The sequence below is a fragment of the Callorhinus ursinus genome, unplaced genomic scaffold, assembly GCF_003265705.2.
Source record: "Callorhinus ursinus isolate GAN/ISIS: 27379988/994484 unplaced genomic scaffold, GSC_fseal_2.0 scaffold11, whole genome shotgun sequence".
Classification (NCBI taxonomy): Eukaryota; Metazoa; Chordata; class Mammalia; order Carnivora; family Otariidae; genus Callorhinus; species Callorhinus ursinus.
Window position 1 is genome coordinate 6,952,758 of NW_027397073.1, and position 25,858 is coordinate 6,978,615.

Genomic DNA, 25,858 nt, shown 5'->3' on the forward strand with positions numbered 1-25,858 from the left:
CAAGCCTGCTACTGCATTTGCTATTCATCCATCTGCTTTCTAATTTCTAGACTTGTGTGAGTGAGTGAGTGTGTCTGTCTGTCTTGGTGTTTAATCCCATTTCTATCATTTCAGTGAGATTTCATGAGGGAATAAAAGACATTTATGTGCACAATTGTTTCCCTAGAATTCTTGTCTCTTTTTTTTCTCCCTCATTGCTGTAGAGAATAGATGAGTAATATATTTCAATGAGATCATTTTGGTTTTCCTCAAAACATTAATGCATGCACGTTCAATAAGGGTGTGTATAGGGGAGCAGTTTTCTTATTAGTGGTGAAGATTAAGTTTATAGGCAAATTAGGTTGCTCATAATTAACTATACTTATTATACTCCAAACATATTCATTATCCTAAATAATTTTCCACCTTTTCCCCACTGTCTTCAAGGTCACATTAGCATGATCTTTATCAAGCATCCCTGGGTCTGGGCATTTAATATCTAACTCATTGGCCAAAGAGGGACCTGCCTGGTTAGAGGCAGCAGCCTAAGTGAGGTATTTAAGATGGAATCACACTGCCCCTGGTGGTGGGACTGGAAGGGCCCCCTCAACCCTGCAGGCTCCTCCAGTGTCACATTGTCCAGTATCAGCCAGTCAGCATCTGTGTATGCTATACTATGTTTTATGTGAAACTGTATCATTTTGAACTAATTTTAATATATTATAAAACTGGGTCATTGAAAATTCCTGATAGAAGGAAAAATTACGAATGTGAATTATATCTAATATTTAGAAATCATATGAGGAACTTCTAGTTCTTACAATGGAATTTATGAACCCTTTGAAATTGTAATTAAACTTTACGTGTATATCCAAGTGAGAATCTTATCACAAAAGATTTCACCTGAATGTACTTAAGCCTTTGGAACTACAGTACCCGGTAAATGAGAAACACAGAGCAGAGAAGACAAGTTCAGATCATCACAAGGAAGCAAGCAGACAAACCCAGGATGTGGAGCATTCTGTAGGATGACTGATCTGGTTTATTCAACAACTCAACAATATGAAGGGAACGAAATGAAAAACCCTGGTGGGTGGGTTGGGAGGTGTGCAAATGGCAAGTGCTCTAGATTTAGGAGATATACAGACAGGATGTGAGGGCTTTATTGGGTGCTGATTCCAATAAACCAACCATAAGGAGACATTTTTTTTTTTTAAGATTTTATTTATTTATTTGACAGAGAGAGACACAGCGAGAGAGGGAACACAAGCAGGGGGAGTGGGAGAGGGAGAAGCAGGCTTCCTACCGAGCAGGGAGCCCAATGCGGGGCTCGATCCCAGGAGCCTGGGAACATGACCTGAGCCGAAGGCAGACGCTTAACGACTGAGCCACCCAGGCGCCCCATAAGGAGACATTTTTGAGACAAAAGAGAAAATCTGAATTTGGACTGGGTATTAGGTTGATACCAATAAATTATTAAATATGTTAGGCATGATAATGGCTTTATGGTCATGTATACTGGAATATGACATTATATGATATCTAGTATTTACTTGAAATAGTTCAGCCCAAAATTTTTTAAAAAGAGACAGTATGTCATTCTGTTTCCTTCACTCTTGTACATATTTGAAATTTTTGATAATGAAAAAATCTTTTAACTTACAAATATCAACTATATAAAAGAAACATACCAAAATATTAGTATTTTCAAAATTACAAGTGATTTTTAAAAAAAATTTACATAAGTCAACAAAATTAAGAAATAATTTTTTTTTGAAAAACATGTAATATAACAGATAAATGTGACTATAGAAATGCAGGATGGAAAGAACCACATCCCCTGAGGTACAGGGGTATATTGGGTGGAAATTGAGGGAGGAGGGGTTGTGTCTCAAGAAGAAGATAGGAATTTGATGGCAGTTTTCCTATTCATCAGTTTTCTGAGGGCCCTTTTTAATAAGTTACGTATATGTACGTACATTCCCTGGTGAAATTAAGTGCACAGTTTTTCCTTTACATAGTAAGCCTTTGAGAATGATGGTTGCTCTTTGCCATGTTGTAAGTTTCTTCTACAGTCCTTTTCACACAGAGCATTCGCAGTCTCAAATCTTAATGATTCCAAGTTCCAGTGAATTTCGGGGAGTAGCTGAAACCTAGCAATACCTTTTAAATACACCACATCTTTTATTCACAGTGGTTTTGCTCCAGATTAAGTTTTTCTTCAAGGTAGTTTGATATATACTCTTTGCAGTGCTATGAAGGAAAATCCTCCAAGGATGTCCTGAAAAGAGTTGCTGCAAATGCATTGATGTCACTTCTGGCTGTCAGTAGAAGGGCTCAGAAACATGCTTTGAAAGGTGAGCCACATGACTCATCAACTTTTATGGCATATTGTCAATTCATATATTTTACTGCTTGTTTATTTTAATTTCCTTTGGATTCAAAATGTAAAGAACTTATAATCTCATGACTAAAGAGTTTTTCTCACACAGAAACATAGTAAACATGTATTACTTTTAAAATGAAAAGATTATATATGTAGATTATTTTTTGAGTAATGATTTTTAATGTAGAGAATATATAAATATTAGGGAAGCTTTTTTTTTTTTAAATTTTATTTATTTGAGAGAGAGAGAGCATGAGTGAGGGGAGGAGCAGAGGGAGAGGGACAAGCAGACTCCATGCTGAGCAGGGAGCCCGATGCGGGGCTAATCCCACGACCCTGAGATCATGACCTGAACCGAAATCAAGAGTGGGACGCCTGACTGACTGAGCCACCCAGGCATCCCTATTGGGGAAACTTTAAGAAGTAACACATCACTCAGTTTCATAATAATTAAATATTAGTAACCACAAGCACATATTGCATAGTTGAAAAAAACCCACATAGTTTTGATAGTAGTAACAACAGTGTTAGATGATCCTGTATTTTCACATAAATTTCCCTTCTAGAGTGTTGTGATTTTTCATCTGTAATCCAGGAACACAGGTCTTAGAGTTAAAGAGAATAACAGCAACATCATGTCTAGTAATTTCAATTGTGATTTGCTATTAAAGCGAATTATGCATGCCTCAAAACATAAAGTAGATTTTGGGAGTATCATACTAAATTGAAAACATTGGAATTGTTGAACATTATAGTTCTCTTTATTTTTCTATGATTTGTTAATTTCTCACTGAAAACAGCAAAATGAAGTTGGTCAGAAATATAAAGCATTATTTTTTGGAGACTTTGTTATATGTGATTTCAACTTATTTGGGAATGGAATATTCTTTGGATTGTTTCCAATTTTATCTTTTAGCTGATCTAATAGACAGCTGCATGGAGCAGATGAAGCACGTTAATGCACAACTGAACCTAGATTCTCTCAGGCCTGGGAAAGCAGCCCTAAAGAAACAGGTAACTCTGAATTCCAAACATCTGGGTGGATGAAGGCGTGACCTAGGGACCATCTCTCCAATTTCCTGTTCTTATAAACGACATCAGTATTTGGTACAAATGGGTATCTGATTTAGAAGAGAGGTATAGTTAAGTAAAGGGATTGCTGCATTAGCAACTTTGGGCTTGGGGTTGTATGTGTCTGTGTGTGTGTGTGAGAGAGAGAGAGATGTAGCAAGAGAGAGAGAATTTTCACTTAAAGATCTTAAAATGAGATTTATGGATTAACATGTTTTTATTATAAGCATTTTGAAATGTATATGATATTTTACCAGATAAATTGTTTATACTACAAAAGAGGATATTTTTCTCAAAGCAAGCATGGATTCCGTAGGAATGAGATATAACTTATTGATCTTTTCTATATACCAGGCAGTGTTGTAAGCATGTCATATTTGTTATCTCATGAACACTAAGGCCAACACAGTCATACAGCTAGGAACTGAGAAGGCCAGTAGCTGGGCGGTTGTAGAGCTGGTATTCCTAATCTCTGTTTATTCTTTCCATGACTTTTGAATGTCTCTTTCTAGCATTGAGTTTACTGGACTCGTGTTCAAAATGCATGCCCATGTAAGCTCAAGTTAACACAGTTTTTATATAATAGTGATGGTAATAATAATTGGTAAAAAGAAATCTGCCATACAGGCGTATTTAGAAGATGAATGCTTATGTATTTGTCAATTTGTAAGTATACATATATCCGTATATAACTAAGGCCTATGCAGCGACCTGTGTAATAACTACTTTCTCTTGCATTTGATAAGAAACCAAGAAAAAGTCTTATTTAATAAGTTTATTGTTGCAGGGGTTACATGTTTGTCAGTTTCTTTTCTTGCCTCTTTTCCTTTTTCTTCTCTAGGCAAAGGTTCTTTACTTCGTCATTCAGAAAGTCAGCCAACATCTGATATGATTGAAAACCAGTCAGTACCTGCTTCACTTTATTGAGATGAAACATGGAGCCTATTATATATCTCAGTTCCTCCATGCTTGATAGAACAGAAATAGCTTTTTCGTGGCGGATGCGCTTCTTGAGATATGGTCATCTTTCAGAGATCATTAGCTTGTCAGTCCCCTCAAAGTTACGGTGGTCAGGTGCAATGAGAGCATACCTGCGCCTGCATTGTAATGTGACCCAAAGCAGAAGGAATTACTGTATATAAAAAGTAGAATATGCCATTGTGTTCACATTTTTAAACTTTTTGTTTTAAACAGGAGGATGGTTTTATTAAAGAGTTAAGCATTGCTATGCAGCTTCTAAGAAACTGTCTTTATCAAAATGAAGAATGTAAAGTAAGTAGAACGATGTTTCAAAATTTTGATAGTAATGCTGCCATTAAACAGTTTAATTTTTATATGAGATAATATAGGAGGAAAATGAAAAACTCTTCAGATTTTTTTAGATGCACAACTGATTGGTCCTTAAAGTCAGTGTTAATTCATAGAAATGGATATACCTTGTTATGCTTCAACATTGATGGCATTTCTTGTTTATGTCAGCATTTTAACTTTATCCCTGAAACTTCTGGAAGCTAAAGCAAACTTGAGTTTCTTTGTCTATGGTTATGCATTTCAGTTGTATTTTATTAAGATGGAGTGAATGGTTATGTTCTTTCAAAGGCAGTTGTCAGGTAGCTGTCCACGAAATAAGTGGCGGTGTCTGTATCCATAAGGAAAGAAGAGGAGTGTGTCTCCTGTTTGGGTAGAAAATGCTTACTGCTATCACTGGGCATGGCCCTGTTCACCTTGGGAGGCTTTTCACCTCCAACTCTGCTGGCTCCCTGTGCCCCTTGACTCAGCCCCTCTGCCTGGGAACCACTGAGGTGTTTTGCTGTGTCTGTGAGCACTGATACTGTTATTTATTTATTTATTTATTCATTCATTCATAATTCACAAAAAGAATTATTTATTCCAGAGAGAGAGAGAGAGAGAGAGAGAGAGAGGGTGCGCGCTTGTGAGCATGCATGTGAGCGGGGGAGAGGGAAGGGTGGCAGAGGGAAAGAATTTCAAGCAGACTTCCTGCTGAGCAGGGAGCCCCACATGGGGCTCAGTCCCAGGACCCTGAGATCATGACCTGAGCCAAAATCAAGAGCTAGCTGCTCAACTGACTGAGCCAGTCACCCAGGCACCCTATTGATGCTGTCATTTAAAATACTGTGTTTAGTGACTGTTACACAGGGTATGGTGTCTTCAACTCTTTAATTTGCTTTGTCATAGTGATACAACACTTTTGAAGCACTAGCTTTCACACAGAAATACTGTGCAAATAAGAGAAAGATAAATTATAGGAACTTCCTTTTTAAAGGAGTTCTTACCTTTTTTTGCTTTTACTTGGGATGAAACTGGAAAAAACATCTGGAAAATGAATGTCTTGAACATATTCCTTTAATAGATTCCACAGTGCGGAGGGTGGTCTTGCTCGCACCATCAAGACAGAAAATACATGGAAGTAAACTGAGGATTCAATAAGAGATGGGAAGTGACAGCAATAAGAGTACTCTTTCTAGAAGCTTAGTTGTGAAAAGCAGCATTAATAATTTAGGACATAGCATTACAAGTAGTTAGTCAGTATGTTGGTTTCTCCTAACATGTAAACTGCTTGAATATAAGCAGAACTGAGCAAACTGGGGACTCGTTAAAGAGACAGGAAGAAAAGAACTAATTGATGGATAAAGATCCCTGAGGAGGTGGGGAGGCTGTGTTTCAGAACACAGATGGACTTTCTGACCCCCAACAAAAGAGGAACACCTATTCCTCACTTCTGGGCAGGAGGGACGAGTGGATGGAAATACAGATAAACTAGGTGAACAGAACGACAGAGCAGAGGCAGAGCTTATACCTAATTGTTTCTGTTTTCTCTATAATCATAGGGCTCTGTTCCAAGCTTATGGACAGTGGGGTGGGGTGAATAACTTTGGGAATAACACTGGGAATGACTTTAAAGATTATGGAGAGCATTAAACACTGAGAATAATTTCCCACTCTCTTCTGCCATTAACGCTGCATAAAATTGGATAGGGTATGTGTATTTATATAAATACCCACATGTGAGCACATGGGCCTATAAATTGCCTGGTAATTCCTGTTCACTTAACCAATTGCTGCATTTACTGTAAACAGATTGTATACATAATATTGTCTTGGGGGTAACTGATCTTTGTAATAAAGACTATGAATTACTGAAGAATTTATTGATGTAACATCTTATTTTAACTAAATTTTACTATATTCAAATTATTTACAAACAGTAATCTACTTCTGATCTATCCAGACTTACCAGACAAATATACACACATATACATACAGAGGAGAGAAGGTGGAGGGGAGAACTTAGAACTGATCAGAATGTTTACTTGACCAGAAAATTCCACTTCTTAACCATATCAGAGTATTTAGAGTTTATTAGAGTATAAGTGTTTATTCAGTGTAGTGAGATATCATCATCTTGCTTAAGTTACATGTTTAGAAGCTGTTTCTTTAACGTTTTTTACCTAAGCTGTGTATTGTGGCCGCCCCAGTGTTGAAGGGACTTCCTGAGACTGGTTGGGCTCATGGTCAGGGCAGTCCTGGGCAAGGTGCTGAATCCATCTGCAGGATTCTGATGCCAGCTTGAACTAATCAGAACAAAGATAAATTCAGTTTTTGTCTCCTTATGTTAGTAACAGGTGTTTTTTTTTTTTACTTGATTTTAATTATATATTTTCATATATTCAGACTAATGCTGTCCGTATTTCCTTTTCACAACAGGAAGCAGCTCTTGAAGCTCATCTTGTTCCTGTCTTGCACTCTCTCTGGCCTTGGCTTTTGATGGATGATTCATTGATGCAAATTGCCCTGCAGCTGCTTTGTGTCTATACTGCAAATTTTCCAAATGGTAAATAGATTTCAATACTGCCTTTCAGGAATATACTAAAATACTAATTTTATATAATAATATTGTTAAAGTGGACTGGAAAAACAATCTATTTTGAAGTGTTTCTCCTACTTACAGAGTGTGTGTTGTTTAGAGGGAAATGTTCTCATAGGTACTGTAAGATACTTCAGTATGTGTGTCTGTTGAGATAGGAAGAGTCATTAGACAGCTCATGGAATAGAGAGGGAGAAACTTGCTTGGTTATGTGGCAGTGGGAAATTGAATTTAAATAGGAAATTGAGAGAGTGAAAATTATGATGTAAGACCTTAAAAACCAAGTAAAGGTTAAAACTTTTATAGACTCTAGAGTGGGAGCTGGCGTGGTGGAAACTGGAAAGGTGGGAAGCTGGAAACAGTTGGCCTTGTGATAACTGATGTCGTTGGGACACATCTTTTCATTCCTTTAACAGATGTTTTATGCATTGTTAGAGGCCAACAGCTATGAGTGAGCAAAGGTGAGGGTGGAGGTGATTTGAGAAGAGAGGAGAAGGTATGAAGTAGCTCTTTGAGCTGAGAGAAAGCAAACCCACTGTGGAGGTGAAGTAGGATTGCTGGCGGTATTCATTTCCCCTTGAAAACTCGGGGTCACACATGTAAGGTCTGGTCAGCAAGTGCGCATACTTTCTTCCAGCCACCATTCAACCGCTCAGCGACTGAGTTCTCCAAATGTCGACAGATATGCAGCGAAAGGAGTGGAACTCCAAACAGTTCCGAGTCCATCTCGTCACTATCACGTGCTTAGGGTAGCTTATTCCTTGATGGTCAGACATGGGGCTCCACCCCAGCTCTGGGCTGTCCATTTCTGGGGCTCACTCAGCTTGTCTTTCACCAGCAGGAACTGATGACGTAAACAGACTTTCAGGTTCTTAATGCCTGAACTTTCACTGTGGTGTATGGAGTGCACCATGGCACAGAATTTCCTTGTCTTTATTCTTTCACTGACCTTCTCATTCTTACTTCTGCTTGGGCAGTCTCCTGTGGCTGTGTCCTCCAGCTCACCACCCCTGACAGCACGGCCAGTGCAGTAGACCGTCCGCCCAGTGCATCTGCACCTTGTCCTTCTTCACCCTCCTTCACGCCTTAGCTGAGGGTTTAGGGAAGTAAGCAGGGAAAAAAATCAGTTGCTAAACACTGAGCAAAAGAAACATACTTTAAGTCTTTTGAAACTATAATCTATGTTACTTTTATACTTAAAATTGATGTAAATATGAGATTGTGGTTAGCTTACTAAATCGAGGAACAAACCTTTTGTTTTCCTATCTGGTTTGTTTTCAAGGATCATATAATGGATTTAATAGAAACCTTGCTATTTGGATACTGCTATATAGTGTGAATACAGGAAAGATCACTATGATATTTGTGTTTACTTGCCTTTTATGACTTTATTTTGCAGAATGTATTTGATTCTGATCTAGTTATACATAAGCTGGCCTCCTTGCATGGACTTTTACAAGTTAATTTACTTCAGATTTATGTTACACTACAGTAAAATGAATTTCTAAGTCTTTTATGATGATTTTAGTCCCGTGATAAATCCATATCGTTGTTTAATTTACTGAGAAAACACTGGACTCTGGAAAACTGGTTGACCACTGCTGGTTCTTGCTGCTTATGAGCTGTGTCACTCTGAGCAAGTCACTGGCTTCTCTGAGGCTGTGCCCTTACTCAGCACACATGGCTGCTACCATTTATCAGCCCATGCCCCAGGATTACTGTGGCCCCCCCTTTTTTTTTCCTTCTATAAAATGAAGACATTAGACCAAGTTATATCCAGTTTCTAAAATTCTGTTCTTCTACACAAGTCTTTATTTAGATGTCTTTTTAAGGAACTGTTTAAAAACTTCTTATGCATATTTTATTCTTTAAAAAGAAAATAAACTCAGTATTTTAATATGTCCCATTGAGATCATTAGACCCTCAGTGAGGATGGCAAATCCATTAGGCTGAATGTAGACATCAGCACTTGCCTTTAGTGCCAATTTGCAGTTCATAGGTTAGTGGGTAAGTCATTGATGGACAGATACACTTCACTACTTAGAGTTTTTTATATAGTGAAACTAAGAAGACATTGTGACAGGCTGGTTTTTTTTAAGGTTGCAGTTCTCTTTGTTGGTCAAGTTGTGGACAATATCCAGTTCAAGCTGCGTATAGAGGAGCCCCTGCCACATCTCTGATGGGGTGTATCCTGAAGTTGGCTTCCCAGATGCCTCTTGAGAACACTGCAGTTCAGCAAATGGTTTTTATGTTTCTTTCAAACCTGGCCTTATCTCATGACTGTAAAGGAATAATTCAGAAAGTAAGTACTTAATCTCTCCTTTGTATCTTTTTTTTTATGTTATGTTAATCACCATACATTACATCACTAGTTTTTGATGTAGTGATCCATGATTCATTGTTTGTATATAACACCCAGTGCTCCATGCAGAATGTGCCCTCTTTAATACCCATCACCAGGCTAACCCATTCCCCCACCCTCCTCCCCTCTAGAACCCTCAGTTTGTTTCTCAGAGTCCATCGTCTCTCATGGTTTGTCTCCCCCTCCGATTTCCGCCCCCTTCATTCTTCCCCTACTGCTATCTTCTTCTTCTTTTTTCCTTCGTATCTTTTTTTAAAAAAGATTTATTTATTTATTTTAGAGAGAGAGTGGGCGTGACAGTGAGGGGAGGAGCAGAAAGAGAGGGAGAGAATCTCAAGCAGACTCCCCACAGAGGTTGGAGCCTGACGTGGGGCTTGATCTCACGACCCTGAGATCACAACCTGAGCTAAAATCAAGAGTCAGACTCTTAACTGACTGAGCCACTCAGGCATCCCCTTCATATTTTGAAAAAAACAGTAAAATAATCCTTCTAATTGAGAAAATGTATGAAAAATCTAGAACTCAAATTCTGGGATTAAATTATTATGATTTCAAGACATTGTATTTTAAAAGATTGTAAAAGGATTCAGAAGGTTTACTTTGTTTAAAGCCAGTTAATAGGTGACACATGAAAAGTGACAAGCTAGAGTATGATCATTCCATTAACTTTTCGTTTATCTTCTTAGCTTCTGGATTATATTTTATCTTTCTCAAAAATGAGGGGTTTAGAAAGACAGCTGTCTTACATTTATTTGAGATCATAAAAGTAATGTATTGGTCTTTATGTAGACCAAATTGAGCAGTAACAATTTCCGTTCAATTTACATTGTCAAAAGGGTGTGTGAAATCACAACCACTTCTCCTCACTTAGACCTAACTTCTTTATGAAATAATAGGTGATGTTATCAGTTCTCTGGGACTCCGTTGCCAAAACCTGACTTCTTATCACTGCTTTTAACCTAGGGTACTTTACAAGGGATTGAATGAGTTAAACAAATTCTAATACACATGTTCAGTGAGATTATATTTAGATATGTATGAACAGAATCCCTAATTTGGAAGATCCTTTAAGATGTGAATATGATCACATTATCTATTATTTACTAGTACATAGTAGTTTGTTTCTGTTTCTTTTACATGGAAGCCAAGACAAATTATGAAAGTTGACAGCATTCCTAAGAATTTAGTCTCCTTTTCCTTTACTGTGTCAGCTCCCCACCCCCCCGTCCACCCCAAAAAACCCCACTCTGACTGCAGTCTCCAAATAAATAGCAGTTATGACTAAGGAATGATCTTTTCAGCGGTTGTTGGAGCTAACTCAGGCTGGCTCATGAGTGTCATTGCTGTTTTTCAGGAATTTTGTGACCCAATTGACATCACATTGCTATCTTGAAATCAGTCATGGTGGGAGTACTCACACTGTGTAAGTTGGCAAAAGGTGCAAATCAGGAGCCCACCACTCCCACCGGAAGCAGCTGCTTATTTGCTGGCACAGGCTGGATATATATGTGAAGTTGTGCCCAGCTGGCTGTGTGTGGTGCCATTTGCACATGTGTGGGAGCACAGACAGGGGTAGGGCTTCCTGCCCCCTCCCTGTTGAGCACGTGGGTAAAGTAGAATAGGAACTCCGAAATGACTGCTAATCTCGGGTCTGACATGTGACTTTAAGCTGGAGACCTTCTCTCCTTAAGCTTCATTTGTAAACTTCTCAGGTTGAACAACATGATCTTCAAGGTGTCTTCCACTCTCAGGCTATGTTACTGTACTCAAGCATATTTTGATATATATTCCATTGGACTCTGTTTCAGGTGCGGTCAATCAAGTTGTTTTTCCTCTGCTCTAATTAGGCAACCCCTGAGCCTTCCCCTGCTGCTTTGTTATAATGAGTCCTGGGCACCACAGTTATACCTCTCCATTACTCATCTATAGGCGTTAGAAAATGTAGCCAGTAGTGTTGTACAGCTGAGATTCTAAAATGTCTGGTTTCTCTCCACCATGTCTAGTGTAGGAAATTGTCTGAAAGCATCTTTAGCTCTAGCAAAAAGAAGGAATGCCCATAGCATATTTATAATTTAAGGCACTGCCATATATTTTATCCCTAGTGTCAACTCCAAATCTCCAATATCATGGCAGACTCTAGCTGAACAGGAAAGGCAAGGGATACATAAATCTAAAAAGCATGAATTTGGACTGAGCGATGAGAAGTAGCTGTGAGTGATGGCAAGTACAGTGCAAAGTGGGCATGTAGTTTTACAGTTTACTTGTTGTTGGGTTATGTTGCTAATATTTCTGTAGCTCATTTCATTTTTTTTTAATTTTTTAAGTTTTTATTTAAATTCCAGTTAATTAACATATACAAGGTAATACTAGTTTCAGGTGTACAGTATAGTGATTTAGCACGTCCATATCATTTCATTTTTAGACTCAGAGTCCTATATAAAAGTGTTCAATTTACCTTATAGATTAAAGCCAACATCTTGACTTCGGTGCAGGAGAACCCAAGAACTGGGCCTGAATAGATTATTAAGCAGGAGAGAGATGAGAGATATTCTGGACATTTATGAAAGTTCAGTGATCATATTTCTGTACCCTGATCAAAATATCTATCTGATATTTTTGGTATTCATTTCTAAGTTTCCTAGAATGGCATGTAGCCGTGAGAAATTATCTGTGAAGATAAGCGGTTAGGGTAAAGTAAATATAAGATGTACACATAGATTTTTTTAGTTTTAAGAACGCTTAGATTCAGATCTCTTCAGTACTAGTGGAGTTGTTAACTGGTATCCAAGACTGATTTGGGTTTTGTTTCTTTTTCCTCCCCATAGGATAGCTTTTAATGAGTAGCAAAATTGCCAGAAGGCAGACAGAAAGAGAAAACTCAGGAGGCCTGAAATAATCCCCAAATTGAATTATCATCCTAAATAATTAAGAGTTGACTATATGTATTTACTTTATCCATCATCAGGAAAGAATTAGTAAGAATTAAAATTTGAGCACTATTTTGTTCTCCTTAAGTTATTCACTTATACCTGGAAATAATATAGATGGAATATTTGGAAGGTAGGTGTTAGGAGGAAGGAGAAATTAAAGTTGTGGAAAAGAAGAGCAGAATTCTAGCTAATTGGTCTCCAAGGGACAAGGAAAATAATGAAGAGACTCAGGAAGAAAATAATATTCTCTCTATTTACCCACAGAGTAACTTCTTACAGAACTTTCTATCTCTAACATTGCCAAAAGGAGGAAATAAGCATCTCAGTAATCTGACCATTCTTTGGTTGAAGTTACTCCTGAATATATCATTTGGAGAAGACGGGCAACAAATGATCCTGAGGCTAGATGGCTGTTTAGACTTGCTTACAGAGTTGAGCAAATATAAGCATAAGAGCAGCCCTTATATACCACTTCTTATCTTTCATAACATCTGCTTCAGTCCTGCCAATAAGCCCAAGATCCTGGCTAACGGTGAGTATTCACATTATACACCACACACACATACACAGGCATCTGTTTATACATGTGGTCATTCCTCAAGTATTCCATTCAGATTACAACACAAAATTGTTTTATAAATAATTTGCCAGCTATTTATTAAGCATCACTGTGTTCAAGGCACTGTGGGAGGGTAGAGGCTGTTGGAATTAATCAGGTGTGATCCTGTCCTCAGATGGTGAAGCAGACGTGGCTCCAGCCTCCAGGCTGCCAGGAGTCTTCTTGGGGTGAACAGGTCTTGCCACTGGTGGTTACATGGATCCAGGAGGTGGCGGGGAGCAGCAGCGTGGAGTGGGCGCTCCTGGCCTCACCCTGACTGCTCCCATCTCTCTTCCCCTTGCTCCTCTGGGTCTCTGAGCAGATTCTGTCTCAGTGAAGCCTTTCCAGACCCACCTGTCAACATGATAGTCCCCACATCCTTCTTCCTGCTTCCTCTCCCTCCCGCTCATTCAGGATCTCCTCCGCCTGTTTTATTTTTCTCCATAGCATTATCAACAGTTGAGATACTATACATTTTCAGCATGTATCTGTTTATTCCTAGTCTGCCTGCACTAGAACATTAGCTCTTATGAGGTCTCTTTTCTTCATGTTTATCTGTAGCATCTGGAATTGTGCCTGTCGCTAGTGAGCACTTCGGTGAGTATTCAGCTCTCTGATTGAGAGCTCCTGAGCAGGCAGGAGAATTCAGAACCCAAGACCAAATGGTGAAATTAGCCTTACAGAGACCTCATTCTCTGAGATGTAGGACAGATGGAGGTGAGGATTCAGAAAAAAATTTGAAGCAGAAGGAGGGAAATGGAAAGCTCTGTTTCTGCAACCATGTGCTGTTTCTGTGAGGAGAGTGTTAATAGGGAGGGAGTTTTATAAGGTTACATTGCATTGTTTTGGGGGAAAAAGAGGTGGGCTTCTAGACCTCCACACACCTGGTTTTAGATGCCAACCCTTATGTGCTCACTCGAGCATCACCTGGGGCAGCTTCCCCGGGTCCAGTTTCTACATTTGTAAAATAATCCTTCCTTTCTCAGTTTTGGTAGAAATCAGTTTATAAACACTCATAAAGTGTCTAGTACCATTTATGGTACTAGAGATTAATTCTGTTTTCCATTCATGTTTTTTTACTTCTTTCTTAGCGGTGTTTTTCTATGACACGTGGAGTTTTCTGAGTGAGTGTTAATGATTCTGCATGCTTCCTGCTGTGTATGCAGTGGTGATTCTCTTTTTCTGATAATTATGGAATTGTTGGAAATAACAGGGAGAGATTGTAGAAGCTCGGTCAGCTTTTAACTTTGTGAAACGAACTGTGGATCTGAGCTCCGCTTTTCTGTAGCTCCTCCACTGACGCTGTGCAGGCTGCCATGGGGTGCGCCCCATCCTCGCTTTGGTAAAGTGAGGCTAATGATAGGCCCTACCCCATAGGGCAGCGAGATAGCATATGTGAGGTATCTGTTCCCAGGCCTGTCACCTATTAGTTACTCATTTTTCTCAGAAGAAGTTTTTCTTTGGGACTACTCAATGCAATTTTATTATTGAGAGATTTGGAGAAAGGATGGGCTTTAGGGATTTCAAGAAGTCTACATTTTCCCTCTGGATTTATTTTTAGCATATCTTTGTAACAGCCATGCTCTCTCTCTTCTTCCGTAGCTTAAAGCAGTTGGACAAACTTCTGGTAAGAAGGAGCTTCCTCAGCCCCAGAGACGTGAGATCAGGGGCCTCCAAGGCAGGGATAGGAGGCAGCAACTGTGCAGTTTCTGTATGGACCTTTGAGGGCATGTCATGGGCACTGCCTCCCATTTCCACTTGGAGATCCACAGGGAGGGCTTAGCAGAGTCAGCTGGTTTAAAAATCTACCAGATAAGACTGCAAAAACTCTGATCATGAGTGCCCAAACCTCTGGTTTTGATGGTCAGAAATGGAATGGGTTGTGGGGCTTGACCTTACTGTTAAAAATAGAGCTAGAGTATTCGTTGTTTCTGGTAATTTCAGGCAAGGACTCCTCTGAAAACAACAAAATTATGCTAGATAAAATATATCAAAATTCACCTTAAAAATAATCAAAGAACTGAAAGGGAAACTCCCAGGCCAATTTTGATTGAAAGTTTGTGCCTAGAGAGACACAAAATATATATATATGTATATATGTATATATGTGTGTATATATATATGAACTATGTATATATACATATATATGAACCATATATATATATATATATATATATATATGAACTATGTATATTTTTTTGTTTCAAGGATATTTGCCAACACTGTATGCTTGGCTTTTGTTCAGGCATGCCAAGGAGTCAGGGAACAACAGTCAAGAGTGTCCAAGATGAGGAGTTTATGGGCCATCTTGTTTGTATTAAGGTGGAACTCCAAAGAGCTAACCTCTTAGGAAAAGGATGAATCAAAATTAAATTGGTTCCCCAACCCCTATCCAGGTGATTATAAAGAAAAGAAAAACAAGTGTGAGAATGGGCACCACAGACTGCTCCTCACAGCTCTGTATCCTAGAGATGTATAGCCTGAGTGGCCTGTGACCTTGGTTTGAGCTGAACCTCGATGGACAGTGCCTCTGGGTGCTTAGCAGAGGCACTATGCCGCTCTGATGGATGGAGGACAAGTACATACTGGGCCTCAGAGAACCTCCACAGTTTTTCAAAAGTATTAACCAGGGTATGGTTAAATGTGACCAAACACAGCAGGAACCCTGGTAACATGAGTCAGAACCAGCAGGGGAAATATACCAACTCATCTGCCTTAGGCTTCAGGTATTGGAATTATAAAACACAGACTTAAAGATAAATTTATTTATGCCGTATTTAGATAAGTAAGTGACAAGCCTGGAAATGTTTGCAGAAGATAGGAAAGTGAAAAATTGAAAGATCTGAAATAATAACAAATTCTATAAATATATATGTATCTAACATGGGAGCACAACATGGGAGACTTGCTGAAAAAACTCTTTTATCTGTAGCCAGTCTGTGGTTGCAGTTTCATCATTATTTGACAAATGAAATTGCATCCCAATCGGCTCTTTTCCCAATGTATTGTCATTAAATCTAATTTGTAATCGACTGTTAAAACTATTTCTCACCTTTATGCAAAATATAGTCATAAAACAAACCTCTTTCAGCTTTCCCATTAATTCAGCTCTGGTTTGTTGGATTTGTTGATATTCATGGTGTAAATACTCAGTATACCCGATTTCAGGCTAGCAATATGACATCCCTAAATTTGTAATTAACTCAATTACATTAAGAAGAAAGGTAGTATTTAAAACTCATCATTTCCTACTTACTAGCTACATTTTACTGTTATCTATTCTCTTGAAGTTATTTATAGGTGTATGTGGATGCTCACTTCATACCTATTAAACTTTTAAAAATATTGTAATTTAAATTCAATTAATTAACATATAATGTATTATTTATTTCAGGGGTACAGGTCTGTGATTCATCAGTCTTATATAATATCTAGTGCTCATTACAACACATACCCTCTCCAGTGTCCATCACCCAGTTACCTCATTCCCCACCTCTCTCCCCTCCAGCAACCCTCAGTTTATTTTCTATGATTAAGAATCTCTTACAGTTTGTCTCCCTCTCTGGTTTTGTCTTGTTTCCTTTTTTCCCTCCCTTCCTCTATGATCCTCTGCCTTGTTTCTTAAATTCCACATATCAGTGAGATCATATGATAATTGTCCTTCTCTGATTGATTGACTTATTTCACTTAGCATAATAACCTCTAGTTCCATCCACGTCGTTGCAAGTGCCAAGATTTCATTTTTGATGGCTGCATAATATTCCATTACACACACACACACACACACACACACACACACACACACACCCCTTCTTTATCCTTTCATTTGTTGATGGATAGCCTATTAGTAAAACTTAAAAATGTTTAATGTGCCTTTTTTGCTATACATGCTATATTTCACAATGTTTTTTTTTTTTAAATTGATCCAGTTGCATCATCATTAGGGGCCACATTAATTGATCTATATATGTACTTTATTAAAAATGCTTAAGAAGGGTGCCTGGGTGGGTCAGCAGTTAAGCATCTGCCTTTGGCCCAGGTCATGATTCCAGGGTCGTGGGATCGAGCCCCGTATCGGGCTACCCACGCAGTGGGGAGTCTGCTTCTCCCTCTGCCCCTGGCCCTGCTGTGCTCTCTCTCACTCTTACTCTGCACTTCTCTCTCAAATAAATAAAATCTTAAAAAAAAATGCTTAAGAGATAGTAACTAGTCAAGGGAGTTATTATAAACTTCTTTAGATTATGGGTTATATGTTCTGAGTGTTTAGTACACTATACAAAAATATCATTTGATGATACTCAGAGAAACACATGGGAACCACCCTTTCATTTCATGATATGCCCTAAGAGTACCAGCTGCCACCTACAACTTCACATAACAAATTTCATCAGATAACTATTTATGTAGGCTCATTATGGGAAAGTTAGGGTACAGGAAAAGCAAGGGAAAACTAGGGAATGCGGAGGAGGTGGTAAGGAGTAGGGGCTAGTTGTCAGGAAAGTTCAACAGCCATATGTACCTTCCGCCCTGTCCCTCCACTGTACAGAAGTTACTTTATGGAGCAGCTTTTTTTTTCCTGTAAAAGATTTAAAATTCCTTAAAATTTCTTTAAAAACTAAATAGAATTACTGAAACAGCATTTTTGTTGCTTTAATTATGGAATCTTTTGTCTAGCTGGTGTTTATTGAGCCCCTAAAATAAACTGGCACTGTGGTTGGAATATTCATCATGAGCAGACACACACTTTGCCCTCAACCAGGTTACAGTGTAATTAGATGCATCCAGTGGAATGGGGAGTGGTTATACATACAGAGAGTTCCCATACCAACCCTTAAGAATGCTACATGTTTTTAAACACACATTTTAGAGGAAAAATAATTTGATACAATTTAATGATATATAAAAATAAGTAATAAGATAGGTTCATATATTGGTCTGAAACACCGTGACAGTTTACTTGGGACTGGACTTCTTTGCATCTTTACTTAAAATGAGTAGACTGCTACAGATAATTTGTAAGGCTTGATTTCATACTCTGGCAAGCTTTGCAAAAAGGGAACATATCTCATGTATTGATGTGCCTTTAAATCACTTTTTCCTCTGACATACACATACTCAAAAACATTTCTCCAAAATGTTTAGTCCTGTTTTAAAAGGCTTATTACCTAATTTCGTATTTCTTGATTATTGTTTTATGTAGTAACCCATGCTATTGATGTTCTTATAATAGTCTTTATAATTTATCATAAGAGCAAACCTGTTTTCCTGCACACCAGAATGTGAGCTATAATTGAACAGCTCATTTATACAACTCTTTGTGTAATTACTTACTTCTGCACTATTGTTTAAATGAATGTGCCATTGTTGAATTAGGGCCAAAAAAGTTAGGCTGCCACGTGACTATTCTATGCCTGTCGTGAAAATAGTTTGTTTTGAGGGTGTCCTCCCACACATGGTATACAAGACTGTTTCTGCTCTAGTCTGGTGATACCAACTTTGTATGTATTCTGATGGGGAAAAAAGGGAGTATCTGAGTAGTCCACGATCAGAATATATTGTAATGTCTGGGACTGAACTTTTTTTTCTAATGTGTTTATTATTAGAAAAAGTCATCGGTGTGTTAGCTGCCTGTCTGGAAAGCCAGAGTCAGAATGCTCAGAGGATCGGAGCAGCTGCGCTTTGGGCTCTGATTCACAATTATCAAAAGGTCAGTTTTTAAAGTCCTTTTTATAGCCAGGGGCAAACACCAAGGCTCCGAGGCTGCAGCCAGGGCGCCGGAGGACTATCAGCAAGAGAGAAAAAAATGAACTCAAAGACATTGTTGCCTTGTGCATTTTTATAGTTAGTGAGCCATCACTTGAAATCTTTTTCATTGAGTCAACAGGATGTCTCATTTCAGAAGGGTGTCTCTTTTGGGTGGATTTTCCCTGTCAATATAAATTGATTTGGCATATTCGTTTAATGTTAGTATAGATCATTTCTGCTAAAAGATGTATTAAGGAAAAATGCATCCTGAAATAAAACGAGATAATGAAGTTTTATCCAGCTGTGTGATTCCTCTTTGTCTAGCATGTGCCGTTACTGAGTTTCGAGAAAACCTGGTTCCTTGTAAGGCTGCAGCCCAGGGCCAGCCCTGAGGGAGCGGTCAGCAGGTGCCCACTTGCACTTGCTCTCTCTGGCCTTTGGGCTTCTCTTTCATTGCAGACATCTCATTCCTGAGAGAAGTGCCCTTGTATATCTAGCAGTTAAATAGTGGCCAGGTGCCAGCCGGTGTTAGGATGCACACCATCCTCAAGTGGTGCCCTAGGCCGCCTGTCCCTTGTGTGCTGCTCCTCCCCCCGGCCGGCAGCCGTGCGCACGAGGCCAGAGGCAGTGCAGTCGCTTCACCGTGTACCCCTAGGGCTTAGCACAGGAGCTGACACTTTGCAGTTACTTATTAGTGGATATCTGTTGACCACCCGGTTCTGTTTGATATACTTCATCTGAAATCTGGGGTTTGAGGGAATGTGAAATATAGAAACCAAGACTGAGTCTTCCTTTAAGACTTGATATTAGGGGAGAAGGGGCCAAGGGAAGGGCAGGGAAAGAAGCACATCGAACTACAGAGAAAGAAGCGAGTTAGGGAGGAAAGGATGTGGGTGACGGCACAGTGGGATATGCCCATTCCTAATTCCCTGGATCCGTCATTACACTTGGTAATATTCTGCTTAGTGCTGGGGTCAGCAGTGGCAGCATAAATACTGTAGTACCTGATGCATAGCCTATGGGAATAAATCTAATTAATGGATTGCTCTATGTTATCTGCAGGCAAAAACAACTTTGAAAAATCCATCAATAAAAAGAAGAGTGGATGAAGCATATTCCTTAGCAAAGAAAAGTAAGTTTTATTATGGAAGAGATTACACTTAAACTTGGAAGCTATTAAGTGAATTCTCTGATTAATGAATTGTTCGGATAGTTCACAAGATGACAGTTTTCTACATTGATGTTTGAGAAGCTTTTTTATTGAAGCATTATAAAAATGTGCTGATATCTGGTCCATGCTTTTCATTATGTCACCTTTTTAAATAATAAATTGTTTTGATAGATGAAGGTTTGAGATATAATTTCTTAAAACATGTCTTTGATCTTTCTCCAGTTCATTTTCTTTTTCGTGCACTAAACTTCCTTTGCCAGTGGCTACCGCCGTGCTGTAATGTGTTCTGAGGTGATAAGAACTGGGCCCAATTAGAATTGACCTTGAACAGAAAACTTTGATCTAACATCAGGGAGTTGAATTACAGTCTTCCGAGAATAGATCGAGTTGCCCTTCTCTCCTCTCAGCCCTGTGATGTGACCATGATAGGAGGCTGGGTTTTCTTTTCACAGTTCATTTTTCATTTCAAGTGACACCGGTTTTCAGTGAGCACTTTTATGCTAAGGAGCTGTACTGTGTCTTTCTTGTACTAAGTCTGTTGGTTATTAATTTGTGCTTTCATAGTCTGATTTTTTATAAGTGGTTTGTGGATTTTTCTGGTTTCTCACTGTGACCATGAGTTCCTAGAGGTAGTTATGTTAGAATTTGTGCATTCGGAGGAATGATATAGTAGCATAGAAAGCAAGGCATTCATTTGGGGTTATAGGTAATGGCAGCCATTATGGAGGCTGCCATTACCTGTTTATACATTTTGGCTAAACAATAAATAAAAAATAAATATGAATTCTGTCTGTTCTTAAGTACAGTACTAAATTTAATAAACTTACTCTTCCATACTCTTATTTTTCTCTCAGCTTTCTCAGACTCAGAAGAAACCCCTCTAAATGCCTATTACTTGAAATGTCTTGAAAACCTCGTTCAGCTTCTTAACTCTTCCTGAGCCATGTGAGATTCTCCTCCCTGAAACCGATGGCCGCCGGACAGGTGAGCCAACCTTGAAGCAAGCTCTGTGTGGCAGCTGTTACCTGGAGACATGCTAAATCTCTGCAAGGTGTGTGCCCTTCCTGCCTGACGAGAAATAAAACTGGGGCATCTCAGCTTTATCCCTCCATACCAGCTCTCTATGAGTAAGAGCAGCTGATAAGATGATGGACAAAAGGCATAGAAAGTTTTGGGAACATGAATATTTTTACCTTTTTCTATGTAATTTGCTTTGTAAAAATCATATTTAACAATTATTTAATAAAATATTTTTAAAAACTGAAAATCGACTAATAATTGCTGCTTGCAGACTTTTATCAGTTTCATGAGTATAAATTTTAGTAATTGGAAGAAGACAGGGTGTTCTGACTCTCTTTTTTTCCTTGATTTTTTACATGGAATTTGGCTCTTTTCAGTACAAATCCTTATTTCTTAAACCTTTATATACACGTTGGTAAAGAGATATTTTATATATAAATGTCTATAATTTTGTCAGTGCTTCTTTATGCAACTTTTAGTGATATTAACTGATTTCCATATGATTTGGAAACCTGTTATGTTTTATTATTTTCACCTTTCAACTTCTAAAATACTGTGTAATAAAGAAGGAAGTATAATAAATAAAGAATACTGAGTTTACGATCAGGTAGGCCTGGGTTCAAATTCTAGCTCAGCCCAAAACATCACGAAGAATAAGACAAAAAGATCTAGCAGGAAAAGTTCTGTTAAGTATTCATGATGTAATAACGCTTTATAACATTAGTTTTGAACTGAGAACTTAGACCAGTATCATTCAAGTACTGATCAAGTACAGCAGTTTTCGTAGCACTTTTGAAAGAAAGAAAATTGGGTCTAAGAAAAAAACACATTGCTATACACACTCATTATTTACACATAACACAGCTGTACACACTCATTTAGGGAAAATTTTCTAATTGAATTATGGTTAACAAAAAAAACAACATTTTTAAAATGCTTTAGCAAATGCTATCATCACTAAAACAAGCCGGGTGATTTTATTTAAGCTAGAGGCATGAGGACAGAATAGATGTTAAATATTGAAATAGAAGCAGATAAATTTATGGTGTCTGAAAATTATTGGTTAGAGATCTTAACAATAGATCTAGGAAGTTCAGAATTTCCTGGGCCACCTAAGCTAATTCAAAGAAATAGACTTGCTAACACTCTGAAAAATTCACCAATTCTGAGAGCAGGAATCAGGAATTATTTCTATCTTTTCTCCTGGTTTCTTATATTCTGTGCCATTTTCTTGGTATTACTTTATAAGTTCTCACTGATGAATAACGGCGTGGATTTCTTTGTAACTTGCATTTAAATAGCTCTTTCTATGTCGTAGGCACTATTCTTAGAAGGTTTATTATTTAGCCTGTGGCTGCCTGTCTGTCTGTGCTGTGCTGCCTCTTTTCTTTTCTCGTTGGAGTTCCTGTCTTGTATTTGGATCTTATAGATAACTACCATTTTTTTCTACAAAATGAGATCTCTCCAGGGAAGTGACCTTTTCCTTTATGGTTCATTGATTAATTGACATATCAGGGTATCCTTTGCCTCCTATCTTTGAAATCAGGAAGAGCTGTAACTGATTATTTTCCCTAGCAGTTCCAGGTGGTACTGTGGGTGGCTTTGTAGCACAGTAGCTTGAACCACTTGGGGATGTGACCTGCTGCCACCCAGAAGGACTGCCACCCTTGGAAACAGAGCTACTGGCTTCGGGAGAAGTTGCATTATCTCCTGATGGTGTCCAGGGACTCGAGCCTCAGAGGCATATAGTGTTCCTGGTCCTGGACGGCAGCCCTTCCCGTCTGCATCTGTTCAGATTCTGTCCAGCCAACTGGGGGGACACTGGTAAGCAGACGATTCCTGAGGTCACCAGCGCACAATTTCAGCAGCTGCTGTAACGCTAACTTGGGGACCCACCAGCATCAGAATCCCCTAGGATATTTGTTGAAATGCAGATTCCTGGACCCACTGAAATGGAATCTTAGGCCTGTGTTTGGGAGAATCGTCAGTGAGCTCCCCAGGTGACTTTTACTTTTTCCACAATTTGAGAACCAATAATTAATCCCCCTGATTTTACAGAAAACTGCTTAAACATGAAAATGATTTAACATTACTCAGCTACTTACTGATGACATCTGACTTGAATCTGGGTGTCTTGAATGCTAGTCAAGTGCTTTTTCTATCATACATCCCTAGTGTAAGCAGAGATTCAGAAAATAGGTGTAGGGGACCAGTTCATGCCTCATGGTCTCCAAATTTCCCATCCCCTGGCCTTTTTGGTTGGTTAGGTTAGTATTGCCTGTGTGCTATGAATGCACACACAGCTTGTACCTTTTTTTTTTTTTTAAAGATTTTATTTATTTATTTGACAGAGAGACACAGCGAGAGAGAGAACACAAGCAGGGGGAGTGGGAGAGGGAGAAGCAGGCTTCCCATGGAGCAGGGAGTCCGATGCGGGGTTCGATCCCAGGACTCTGGGATCATGACCTGAGCCGAAGGCAGACGCTTAACAACTGAGCCACCTAGGGGCCCCAAAGCCTGTACCTTTTTAACCAGAATGTACAGACATTGATACGGAGACTTCTGAATTTAAGACCTTGAGCAGTTTGCAGGAGGAGGCAGCCTTTGGTTTCAAAAACAGAGGAAACAAATAGAATATGTAGGAGACCTAGCTGGAGACTTTTCTTTCTCTTCCTAAAAATCACTTTCAAAAATGAATAACTGGATGTATTTTTCTTCAGTGTTCTGTAAAGAATGAAGTAAAAAAATAGAATTTGCCTGTTTAACTGCAGGTCATCGATTTTCTTTTGTCGTATTAAATATACTCATCATCTGTAGTACTCTTACATCCTTAGTCTTTGTGGCTGCACCTTGTCTACCCCCATTTCCTGAGATCTGCTTCTTGACTCATGATGTTCCACAAATTTGGCAGTTTGATGGATAGGAATAATGAATGATTAGCACTCCTGTTCTTGCCAGAGCCAGGTGTGCATATGGTTCTCTCAGGGAAGGAGAGAGCATAATGGAGTGGTTAAGGTATTTTGGGCTCTGGAGCCATATGGACCTGGTGTCAACCCTGGCTTCATCCCTGCACAGCAGTGGGAACCCAGCAACAGCCTTGGGGCCATGTCTTCTGCTGTAACTGGGGATGAGGGTACCTGCCTTGTAAAGCTGGGGAGAGGTTGGAGTGCCCTGGTACATAGGTGATTATCCCTTGGGTTAATTATTCTTATATAGTTCTCAAAAATTTTATCTCCCTCATTAAAACATTAAATCCTTTGTGTCCTTGCAACCCTTCTATTTCTTTGGGGAGGGGGAAAGGCTGGGAAGTGAGTTACATTGTCAAAACCGAGGTTTCCACATTCCAAAAGGATTGTCAGTTTCTAGTGGGGATGTGTTCATAGTCCTGAGATCTCTGAGCTCATGGACGCTCACCAAGTCATCATGGAGAACCTAAGTCTTACAAAGCACTGTGTGGAGGTGTTAAATTCAGCTGAGTGGATATGGTACATTTTATTCTGCTTGTCAGGTTTTCTGGATTGACTGTGAGTTGGTGAAATACCACTCTTCCCCAATTTGACTTGAAAAGTACAAGAGATACGAACTTAGCATCTGAAAGAAAACCTTAGCTTAGAGAATCCATCAGTTTCGGGATAGCCATTTTCTTCTGTCTGCCTGTTGTTGACTTGTGATCCATACAGTCAAGGGGATTGGATGATTAAATGCTATTGTTTCTGTGAATGGGCAACTTAGAATTTATTCTTCCTAAGTTAAAAATTATTCTTCATGGGAAATTCCTTGTAAAATTCAAATAGTAAGTCAGCTGGGACTGAATGATAGCTGGGCCTCAAGGCTCAGGGTGTACAAAAGACTATGCCCAAACCCTGGGATTCTGAGATTTGGCAGCAAGACATGACGAGCTCAGTGTGATCCTGTTTTAAATCTTCCCAACAACGTTCATCTTTGAGTTTCATTTGCTCCTTCTGCATTTGAGAAATCTGCTTCAGAAAAAAAATATGCTCTTTTAAAATAATGTTTCACAAAAGATCCATAAGGTAAGATTCAATAAATTTCTTTTTAACTAATTTGGCATGAAAGCCAAGAGAAAAATATGTGTTCTAAAGTAGACTCCAAGGAACACATTTTTTCATGCATTTCTCCTTTCTCAATAATGTCTTTCCCTATAGTTTTACCTCTACCCGTGGCTGTGCCTTTGGAGCGTTTGTGTCCCATTTGGTTCATCTGGGCAGCAATACTTAGCATTCTGGTAGCAAGCAGATTGCTTGCAGTTCTGGACAAATTCTGAAAACATGATTTCCTCAGATACTCTATTAGAATATTCTTCCCTTGCCTTGCCATGGAAAGAGATTATAAGAAGACAGATTGTAAAATGAGAACTACTACTTTTAATCATTTTCTGATACCACTCATAAAGATTGGATTGCAAAGAATTGGTTTATGGATTTGATACCTGATTTACAGTTTATATCTGTTAGGGTAAGCCATGATTGCACAGAGTAGAAAATATAAAGTAATAATAGCTGCAGGGGGCACCTGGGTGGCACAGTCGGTTAAGCGTCTGACTCCTGCTTTCAGCTCATGTAGTGATCTCAGGGTCATGAGATTGAGCCCCCACATTGGCTCCACGCTCAGCGCAGAGTCTGCTTGATTCTCTCTCTCCCTCTCTCTCTGCCCCGCTTCCCCCACTCAGGTGTGTGCTTGCTCTCTCTC

General features: G+C 38.9%; 1 protein-coding gene across 3 annotated transcripts in view; it reads left to right on the forward strand.

Moving 5' to 3' along the window:
• RTTN (rotatin) overlaps nucleotides 1-21,383 on the forward strand; it is a 160,420-nt gene extending 139,037 nt beyond the window's left edge. For all 3 annotated transcript variants that reach the window (XM_025886778.2, XM_073898061.1, XM_073898060.1), the window contains 9 exons: nucleotides 2,231-2,336; nucleotides 3,282-3,379; nucleotides 4,631-4,708; nucleotides 7,163-7,289; nucleotides 9,422-9,624; nucleotides 12,879-13,146; nucleotides 18,816-18,919; nucleotides 20,020-20,089; nucleotides 20,983-21,383. In XM_025886778.2, coding sequence (XP_025742563.1) covers nucleotides 2,231-2,336; nucleotides 3,282-3,379; nucleotides 4,631-4,708; nucleotides 7,163-7,289; nucleotides 9,422-9,624; nucleotides 12,879-13,146; nucleotides 18,816-18,919; nucleotides 20,020-20,089; nucleotides 20,983-21,068 — 1,140 coding nt within the window. In that variant the 3' untranslated portion in view covers nucleotides 21,069-21,383. The remainder of the gene's footprint in view (nucleotides 1-2,230; nucleotides 2,337-3,281; nucleotides 3,380-4,630; nucleotides 4,709-7,162; nucleotides 7,290-9,421; nucleotides 9,625-12,878; nucleotides 13,147-18,815; nucleotides 18,920-20,019; nucleotides 20,090-20,982) is intronic.
• The last annotated feature ends 4,475 nt before the right edge of the window (nucleotides 21,384-25,858 follow it).